This window comes from Salmo salar, chromosome 04 (assembly GCF_965601325.2).
Source record: "Salmo salar chromosome 04, fSalSal1, whole genome shotgun sequence".
Taxonomy (NCBI): domain Eukaryota; kingdom Metazoa; phylum Chordata; class Actinopteri; order Salmoniformes; family Salmonidae; genus Salmo; species Salmo salar.
This window is the reverse complement of record NC_138294.1, coordinates 5,914,119-5,925,000: the sequence shown is the minus strand read 5'-3', so window position 1 is coordinate 5,925,000 and position 10,882 is coordinate 5,914,119. Positions and strand designations below refer to the sequence as shown.

Below are 10,882 nucleotides of genomic sequence, written 5' to 3'. Positions count from 1 at the left end.
GGGGGCAGTATTTGCACGGCCGGATAAAAAACGTACCCGATTTAATCTGGTTATTACTACTGCCCAGAAACTAGAATATGCATATAATTATTGGCTTTGGATAGAAAACACCCTAAAGTTTCTAAAACTGTTTGAATGGTGTCTCTCTCTCTACCTCTCTCTGCCTCTCTCTCTCCTACCTCTCTCTATCTCTCTCTCTCTCTCCTTCCTCTCCTACCTCTCTCTATCTCTCTCTCTCTCTCTCCTACCTCTCACTCTGCCTCTCCTACCTCTCGCTATCTCTCTCTCTCTCTCCTACCTCTTTCTCTCTCTCTCTGCCTCTCCTATCTCTCTCTGCCTCTCCTACCTCACTCTGCCTCTCCTATCTCTCTCTGCCTCTCCTATCTCTCTCTGCCTCTCCTACCTCTCTCTGCCTCTCCTACCTCTCTCTCTGCCTCTCCTACCTCTCCTATCTCTCTCTGCCTCTCCTACCTCTCTCTCTGCCTCTCCTACCTCTCTCTGCCTCTCCTACCTCTCTCTCTGCCTCTCCTACCTCTCTCTGCCTCTCCTACCTCTCTCTGCCTCTCTCTGCCTCTCCTGCCTCTCTCTCCCTCTCTCTCTGCCTCTCCTACCTCTCCTACCTCTCTCTGCCTCTCCTACCTCTACCCAGCCTCTCTTTGTCTATGGACATCACATAATGGTCTGCCTCTGTGTGTGTTTCAGGGCGATACCTCTGGTGACTACCGAAAGGCCCTCCTCCTGCTCTGTGGCGGCGACGACGCGTAACCGTGGCGACGATCCCTGAATCCGCTCTGACTGGCCCCTCTAGCTGTCAATCACTCTCTGAGTCCTGTGTAAGCCAATAGGAGGGCTCTGCTGGCCACGGTGCAGCCCCGTGATAGGTTATGAGTGATAAGACTTTAACCCTGTGTGTATCTGTAGCTAACATCCTTTAAGCTTTGCTCTGCTTCATATCTACATCACTAAAGTCATATTAATGCTGGAAGTCCGTTTTTTAATATCAGTAGTATAACAACTAAAGACTGTTTTAAATGTTTTTACTGTTTGTAAAACAACACTGAAGACATAATAAACATTTTAAACAGCAGGTTTGTAGTGAGACTTGTCTGTCTGTGTAGTGAGACGTGTCTGTCTGTCTGTCTGTCTGTGTAGTGAGACGTGTCTGTCTGTCTGTCTGTCTGTCTCTGTAGTGAGACGTGTCTGTCTGTGTAGTGAGATGTGTCTGTCTGTCTGTCTGTCTGTGTAGTGAGACGTGTCTATCTGTCTGTCTGTCTGTCTGTCTGTCTGTCTGTCTGTCTGTCTGTCTGTCTGTCTGTCTGTCTGTCTGTCTGTCTGTCTGTCTGTCTGTCTGTCTGTCTGTCTGTCTGTCTGTCTGTCTGTCTGTCTGTCTGTCTGTCTGTCTGTGTAGTGAGATGACCTGTTAACTTTTATTCAGTGGTCCCTAGTTTGAGGTTTTATTGGTATTATAACAACACATGATAAGCAGTCATCTGAAATAACGTTTTACCAATTCCAGTCCGTTCAGGAAGTCCACTGGAATTACAATTCTCTTCAATTCATTTCATCTAAAATAACGTCTTACCAATTCCAGTCCAGAGACAGCAGTGGGGTCAAACTGTAGAACCCACTTTCTACATTTATAAAAACTTTTTTTTTTTAAACAAATCTACACTACATTTTATCTCTAGAACCCTCAGGATGACAAATCAGATTAAGATGACTGAATGTAAGTACATTATTTACCTTCAGAGGTGAATGTATCAAACCAGTTGCCGTGAAAAGTGTTTTGTTGTTGTGAACTATCCTCAAACAATAGCATGGTATTTTTTGGTTGTTGTAATAGCTACTGTAAATTGGACAGTGCAGTTAGATTAACATGAATCTAAGCTTTCTGACCATATAAGACATGTCTATGTCCCAGAATTGGCTGTTGTTTACAAAGTCGTTCAAGTCACATTATCGCATATTGAGCAACAACTTTCCCGGTTTAGGGACACCGATCCCATAGAGGTTAACACTAAGCAGTAGAAATGACATATTATCCCCTACTGTACCAGTAGGCTGTCTTCAACCAGGATCTCAGCGATCACTGCCTCCACCCGTTATGGGTCCGCGGTCAAACGAACACCCCTCATCACTGTCAAACGTTCCCTGAAACACTTCAGCGACCAGGCCTTTCTAATTGACCTGCCCGGGTATCCTGGAAGGATATTGACCTCATCCCATCAGTAGAGGATGCCTGGTTATTCTTTAAAAGTGCTTTCCTCACCATCTTAAATAAGCCCCACTCAAAAAATGTAGAACCAGGAACAGATATAGTCCTTGGTTCACTCCAGACTTGACTGCCCTTGATCAGCACAAAAACATCCTGTGGTGTTCTGCATTAGCATCGAACAGCCCTCGCGATATGCAACTTTTCAGGGAAGTTAGGAACCAATATACACAGGCAGTTAGGAAAGCTAAGGCTAGCTTTTTCAAACAGAAATTTGCATCCTGTAGCACAAACTCCAAAAAGTTCTGGGACACTGTCAAGTCCATGGAGAACAAGAGCACCTCCTCCCAGCTGCCCACTGCTCTGAGGCTAGGAAACACTGTCACTACCGATAAATCCACTATAATTGAGAATTTTAACAAGCTGATGTTCTGAAAGAGCTGCAAAATCTGGACCCCTACAAATCAGCCGGGCTAGACAATCTGGACCCTTTCTTTCTAAAATTATCTGCCGAAATTGTTGCAACCCCTATTTACTAGCCTGTTCAACCTCTCTTTCGTATCGTCTGAGATAATGCAGCGTGTTGAGTGCTCATGATAAATATTTATTATTACACCCAGAACACTAGACAAAAACAATAAACAAAGAAACACGAACGTCACGTTCTGCTTCACTGAGCAAAAACAAGATCCCACAACACCAGGTGGGGGAAAAAAAAACCTACTTAAGTATGATCTCCAATTAGAGACAACGAGGACCAGCTGCCTCTAATTGGACATCATCCCAAACAAACAACAACATAGAAATAGAAAACTAGAACCTAAACATAGAAATACAAAACATAGAAAAACACCCACTGTCACGCCCTGACCAGTCTACCATAGAAAAATAACAGCTTACCATGGTCAGGATGTGACAACAACTGATTGACTCAAAACGCATTAAGGAGGAAAGAAATAACACAAATTAACTTGAACAGAGGCGCACCTGTTAATTGAAATGCATTCCAGGTGACTACCTCATGAAGCTGGTTGAGAGAATGCCAAGAGTGTGTAAAGCTGTCATCAAGGCAAAGGGTGACTACTGTATATATATATACCAGATCTATGTCCAAATGAACTTGAAATGCATTCCACTCCATTTTCTTTGGTAGACATGTGACATTAACAGGAGCCCTACGTAGACTCCAGTGGAAGACATACGATCATTAAATCATAATGTCTAGTGCGTCAATCAAAACAACATTTAAATCAAAAGGACAGATAAAAAAGAGGAGGGAGGGATTTGGTCTCCTTAACTTGCTCACAATATTCACGACCAGATTCAGCCGAGGTCTAGAACTCAGGGAATGATTTGTATCAAATACGATGCTCTTAGTTTTAGAGATGTTCAGGACCAGTTTATTACTGGCCACCCATTTGACACACAGGCTCTGTATAATGCCAGTGGCAGGTCGTTGGTAAAATTATAAAATGTAGAGGGCCTAGAGAGCTGCCCTGTGGTACACCACATTTTACATGTTTAACATTAGCGAAGCTTCCATTAATGAAACCCCTTTGAGTTCTATTAGATAGATAGTCGTAATGCATACGTTTTCTCAACAACAGGTTATGGTCGATAATATCAAAGGCTGCACTGAAATCTAACAGTACAGCTCCCACAATCCTTCTTATTATAAATTACTTTCAACCAATCATCAGTCAATTGTGTCAGTGCAGTACTTGTTGAGGGCCCTTCTCTACAGGGAGGGGAAAAAAGTATTTGATCCCCTGCTGATTTTGTACGTTTGCCCACTGACAAAGAAATGATCAGTCTATAATTTTAATGGTTTATTTGAACAGTGAGAGACAGAATAACAACAGAAATATCCAGAAAAAAACGCATGTCAAAAATGTTATAAATTAATTTGCATTTTATGTTATTAATTTGTTTACAGAGAAATAGCATTGTATTTGGTCAAACACCATTTTTTTTCTCCAACAGTTTGCTAAGAGCTGGCAGCAAGCTGATAGGTCTGCTGTTAGAACCAGTAAAAGGCCGGCTTTACCACTCTTGGTTAGTGGAATGACTTTGGCTTCCCTCCAGGCCTGAGGACAAAGACTTTCCTCCAGGCTCAGATTAAAGATATGACAGATAAGAGTGGCTATAGAGTCAGCTACCATCCTCAGTAGCTCTCCATCTAAAGTTGTCAATGCCAGGAGGTTTGTCATTATTGATCGATAACAATAATTTCCCCACCTCTCCCACGCTAACTTTACAAAATTCGAACTTACAATGCTTCTCTTTTCATTTTTATTTTATTTTTATGCGTGAATGCGATGGCTCCCTGTTTGTTGTTGGCATTTCCTGCCTAAATCTGCTCACTTTGCCGATGAAGTAATCATTATTAAGATATTATTTAATCGAAGATGATGTTGAATTTGTTTTTCTGCCAATAATTCTATAACAGAGATTCTATGACTACAGTTTCTATAACAGAGATTCTATGACTACAGTTTCTATAACAGAGATTCTATGACTACAGTTTCAATAACAGATATCTATAATATCTATATAAAATTATTAAATTATTCCAAAGTTGTTTTTTTTACATCATTCTTTATATAATTGATCTTGGCTTCATAATACAGTTACTTCTTCTTCTTGTTGTTTCGTCACATGACTTCTCAATTTGCAGGAAGTAACACGACATAAAGAGAGTCCTGAGACAACAACACAACATGACAACACATCTCTGTTATAGAAACTGTAGTAATAGAATATCTGTTATAGAAACTGTAGTCATAGAATCTCTGTTATAGAAACTGTAGTCATAGAATCTCTGTTATAGAAACTGTAGTAATATAATCTCTGTTATAGAAACTGTAGTCATAGAATCTCTGTGATAGAAACTGTAGTCATATAATCTCTATGATAGAAACTGTAGTCATAGAATCTCTGTTATAGAAATTGTAGTCATAGAATCTCTGTTATAGAAACTGTAGTCATAGAATATCTGTTATAGAAACTGCAGTCATATAATCTCTGTGATAGAAACTGTAGTCATAGAATCTCTGTTATAGAAACTGTAGTCATATAATCTCTGTTATAGAAACTGTAGTCATAGAATCTCTGTTATAGAAACTGTAGTCATATAATCTCTGTTATAGAAACTGTAGTAATATAATCTCTGTGATAGAAACTGTAGTCATAGAATCTCTGTTATAGAAACTGTAGTAATAGAATATCTGTTATAGAAACTGTAGTAATATAATCTCTGTGATAGAAACTGTAGTCATAGAATCTCTGTGATAGAAACTGTAGTCATATAATCTCTGTGATAGAAACTGTAGTCATAGAATCTCTGTTATAGAAACTGTAGTCATAGAATCTCTGTTATAGAAACTGTAGTAATATAATCTCTGTGATAGAAACTGTAGTCATAGAATCTCTGTGATAGAAACTGTAGTCATATAATCTCTGTGATAGAAACTGTAGTCATAGAATCTCTGTTATAGAAACTGTAGTCATAGAATCTCTGTTATAGAAACTGTAGTCATAGAATCTCTGTTATAGAAACTGTAGTAATAGAATCTCTGTGATAGAAACCGTAGTCATAGAATCTCTGTTATAGAAACCGTAGTCATAGAATCTCTGTTATATAAACTGTAGTCATAGAATCTCTGTTATAGAAACTGTAGTCATAGAATCTCTGTTATAGAAACTGTAGTCATATAATCTCTGTTATAGAAACTGTAGTAATAGAATCTCTGTTATAGAAACTGTAGTCATAGAATCTCTGTTATAGAAACTGTAGTCATAGAATCTCTGTTATAGAAACTGTAGTCATAGAATATCTGTTATAGAAACTGTAGTCATAGAATCTCTGTGATAGAAACTGTAGTCATAGAATCTCTGTGATAGAAACTGTAGTCATAGAATCTCTGTTATAGAAACTGTAGTAATAGAATCTCTGTTATAGAAAGTGGAAATATTACATAAGGGGGAAGACATGTACAGTTAAGGCTGCACACACAAACACACACACACACACACACACACACACACACACACACACACACACACACACACACACACACACACACACACACACACACACACACACACACACAGAGAGAATATTTTAGTTTTTCAGTCCAGTCGGGAAAGAAAGAGTCTCCTTGTTATTCACGCTGGGACTCTGAGGTAAACATCGGAAGCAGGTAGTGTGTGTGTGTGTGTGTGTGTGTGTGTGTGTGTGTGTGTGTGTGTGTGTGTGTGTGTGTGTGTGTGTGTGTGTGTGTGTGTGTGTGTGTGTGTGTGGTGTGTGTGTGTGTGTGGTGCGTGTGTGTGTGTGGTGTGTGTGTGTGTGTGTGTGTTGTGTGTGTGTGGTGTGTGTGCGTGTGTGTGTGTGTGTGTGTGTGTGTGTGTGTGTGTGTGTGTGTGTGTGTGTGTGTGTGTGTGTGTGTGTGTGTACACTATTTCAGACGACTGTCTGGAGCTCAACGGGATATAGATTCTCTTTCTCTCTCCATCTCTCCTTCCTCTATCCCTCTTTCCTTCCTTTCTCCTTCCTCTCTCCCTCTCCCTCTTTCCTTCCTCTCTCCTTCCTCTCTCCTTCTTCTCTCCCTCTCTCCTTCCTCTTAACTCTCTATGTTGCTATGTAGAGAGTTATTGGAAATTAATCCACATAATATATACTGAACTAAAATATAAAACATGTAAAGTGTTGTTTCCTGAGCTGAAATAAAAGCTCCCAGAAATTATCCACAAATCAAATTAAATCAGAAGTATTTATAAAGCCCTTCTTACATCAGCTGATATAATTCATTATAAATTATCCATTCACTTAAAAAGCTTATTTGGTTCAGATTGTACACACAAATGTTGTTTATATCCCTGTTAGTGAGCATTTTTCCTTTGTCACGATAACCCAATTCATCTTGACAGGTGTAGGCATATCAAGAAGCTGATTAAACAGCATGATCATTACACAGGTGCACCTTGTGCTGGGGGACAATCAAAATGTGCAGTTTTGTCACACGACACAACGCCACTGTCACGGACCCCCCCTGGTTCTGATGCTCATTCTGTTCACCGGTTACGGAGGTCTACGTTGAACCGGGATTCATTATCATCAACCCAGGACTGTCTGATTATACACACCCGGTTCCCACTTCCCCTGATTAGTGTGTTATATGTGTTCCCTCGGTCTTTCCCCTGATTAGTGTGTTATATGTGTTCCCTCGGTCTTTCCCCTGATTAGTGTGTTATATGTGTTCCCTCGGTCTTTCCCCTGATTAGTGTGTTATATGTGTTCCCTCGGTCTTTCCCCTGATTAGTGTGTTATATGTGTTCCCTCGGTCTTTCCCCTGATTAGTGTGTTATATGTGTTCCCTCTGTCTTTCCCCTGATTAGTGTGTTATATGTGTTCCCTCGGTCTGTCTGTCTCCTGATTAGTGTGTTATATGTGTTCCCTCTGTCTTTCCCCTGATTAGTGTGTTATATGTGTTCCCTCTGTCTTTCCCCTGATTAGTGTGTTATATGTGTTCCCTCGGTCTGTCTGTCTCCTGATTAGTGTGTTATATGTGTTCCCTCTGTCTTTCCCCTGATTAGTGTGTTATATGTGTTCCCTCGGTCTGTCTGTCTCCTGATTAGTGTGTTATATGTGTTCCCTCGGTCTTTCCCCTGATTAGTGTGTTATATGTGTTCCCTCGGTCTGTCTGTCCCCTGATTAGTGTGTTATATGTGTTCCCTCTGTCTTTCCCCTGATTAGTGTGTTATATGTGTTCCCTCGGTCTTTCCCCTGATTAGTGTGTTATATGTGTTCCCTCTGTCTGTCCCCTGATTAGTGTGTTATATGTGTTCCCTCTGTCTTTCCCCTGATTAGTGTGTTATATGTGTTCCCTCGGTCTGTCTTTCCCCTGATTAGTGTGTTATATGTGTTCCCTCTGTTCCCCCTGTGTTTTTGTCCGTTATTGTTCCCATGTCCGTTGGTGGTGTGAGTGACCAATGCATTGTCTCAGCCTGCGCTGCGTGTTTTGTGCCTTGTGTGTTACGGGTCTCGTCCAGTATCGTTCTACGAGGTTTACCCTCGCTCTTTTGTTTGGGTACATCCCAGTGTTTTTTGGGGGTGTATTAAAAACCCCTGTTATGTTATTCCTGCGCCCGTCTCCAAATCCTTCATACCGGCGTGACAGCCACAGATATCTCAAGTTTTGAGGGAGGGGTTGCAGTTGTCATGCTGACTGCAGGAATGTCCACCAGAGCTGTTGCCAGATAATTTAATGTTCATTTCTCTACCATAAGCCGCCTCCAAAGTCGTTTTTTAGAGAATTTGGCAGTATGTCCAACTAGCCTCACAACCTCAGACTATGTGTATGGGCCCCATGGTGGAGGTGGGGTTATGGTATGGGCCCCATGGTGGAGGTGGGGTTATGGTATGGGCCCCATGGTGGAGGTGGGGTTATGGTATGGGCCCTATGGTGGTGGTGGGGTTATGGTATGGGCCCCATGGTGGAGGTGGGGTTATGGTATGGGTCCCATGGTGGAGGTGGGGTTATGGTATGGACCCCATGGTGGAGGTGGGGTTATGGTATGGGCCCCATGGTGGAGGTGGGGTTATGGTATGGGCCCCATGGTGGAGGTGGGGTTATGGTATAGGCCCCATGGTGGAGGTGGGGTTATGGTATGGGCCCCATGGTGGAGGTGGGGTTATGGTATGGGCCCCATGGTGGAGGTGGGATTATGGTATGGACCCCATGGTGGAGGTGGGGTTATGGTATGGGCCCCATGGTGGAGGTGGGGTTATGGTATGGGCCCCATGGTGGAGGTGGGGTTATGGTATGGGCCCCATGGTGGAGGTGGGGTTATGGTATGGACCCCATGGTGAAGGTGGGGTTATGGTATGGGCCCCATGGTGGAGGTGGGGTTATGGTATGGGCCCCATGGTGGAGGTGGGGTTATGGTATGGGCCCCATGGTGGAGGTGGGGTTATGGTATGGGCCCCATGGTGGAGGTGGGGTTATGGTATGGGCCCCATGGTGGAGGTGGGGTTATGGTATGGACCCCATGGTGGAGGTGGGGTTATGGTATGGGCCCCATGGTGAAGGTGGGGTTATGGTACGGGCCCCATGGTGGAGGTGGGGTTATGGTACGGGCCCCATGGTGAAGGTGGGGTTATGGTATGGGCCCGATGGTGAAGGTGGGGTTATGGTATGGGCCCCATGGTGGAGGTGGGGTTATGGTATGGGCCCCATGGTGGAGGTGGGGTTATGGTATGGGCCCCATGGTGGAGGTGGGGTTATGGTATGGGCCCCATGGTGGAGGTGGGGTTATGGTATGGGCCCCATGGTGGAGGTGGGGTTATGGTATGGGCCCCATGGTGAAGGTGGGGTTATGGTATGGGCCCCATGGTGGAGGTGGGGTTATGGTATGGGCCCCATGGTGGAGGTGGGGTTATGGTATGGGCCCCATGGTGGAGGTGGGGTTATGGTATGGGCCCCATGGTGGAGGTGGGGTTATGGTATGGGCCCCATGGTGGAGGTGGGGTTATGGTATGGGCAGGCATAAGCTACAGACGATGAACACAATTGCATTTTATCGATGGCAATTTGAATGCACAGAGACACTGTGAAGAGATCCTGAGGCCCGTTGTTATGCCATTCATCACCTCATGGTTCAGCATGATAATACACGGCCCCATGTCACAAGGATCTGGACACAATTCCTGGAAGCTGAAAACGTCCCCAGTTCTTCCATGACCTGCATACTAACCAGACATGTCACCCCATTGAGCATGTTTGGGATGCTCTGGATCGACGTGTACGACAGCGTGTTCCAGTTCCCGCCGATATCCAGCAACTTCACACAGCCGTTGAAGAGCAGTGGGACAACAATCCACAGGCCACAATTAACAGCCTGATCAACTTTATGCGAAGGAGATGTGTAGCGCTGCATGAGGCAAATGGTGGTCACACCAGATACTGACTGGTTTTCTGATCCACTCCCCTACCTTTCCTGTGACCAACAGATGCATATCTGCATTCCCAGTCATGTCAAATCCATAGATCAGGGCCAAATGAATTTACAGTTTTCCAGAGTGGGAACTGGTTTTAAGGAACTGGTTTTAAGGAACTGGTTTTATGAACTGGTTTTTATGAACTGGTTTTAAGGAACTGGTTTTAAGGAACTGGTTTTAAGGAACTGGTGTTAAGGAACTGGTTTTAGGAACTGATTTTTAGGAACTGGTGTTAAGGAACTGGTTTTAAGGAACTGGTTTTAAGGAACTGGTGTTAAGGAACTGGTGTTAAGGAACTGGTGTTAAGGAACTGGTTTTAAGGAACTGGTTTTAGGAACTGATTTTTAGGAACTGGTTTTAAGGAACTGGTTTTAAGGAACTGGTGTTAAGGAACTGGTGTTAAGGAACTGGTGTTAAGGAACTGGTTTTAAGGAACTTATTTTTAAGGTACAGTATCGGTGACCAACAGATGAGTATCTGTATTCCCAGTCATGTGAAATCCATAGATTAGGTCCTAATGGATTTATTTCAATTGACTGATTTCCTTATATGAACTGTAACTCAGTAAAATCTTTGAAATTGTTACATGTTGTGTTTATATTTTTTGTTCAGTATAAATTAGATATAATACATATAAACTCAACAACAAAAACAGAAACGTCCCTTTTTCA

General features: G+C 42.9%; 1 protein-coding gene across 2 annotated transcripts in view; it reads left to right on the top strand.

Moving 5' to 3' along the window:
* The window catches only part of anxa5b (annexin A5b), a 27,343-nt gene extending 26,256 nt beyond the window's left edge, over positions 1-1,087 (top strand). The window contains exon 12 of one of the 2 annotated variants that reach the window (XM_082973764.1): positions 703-1,087. In XM_082973764.1, coding sequence (XP_082829890.1) covers positions 703-765 — 63 coding nt within the window. In that variant the 3' untranslated portion in view covers positions 766-1,087. 2 annotated transcript variants of the gene reach the window in all.
* Positions 1,088-10,882: the final 9,795 nt, after the last annotated feature.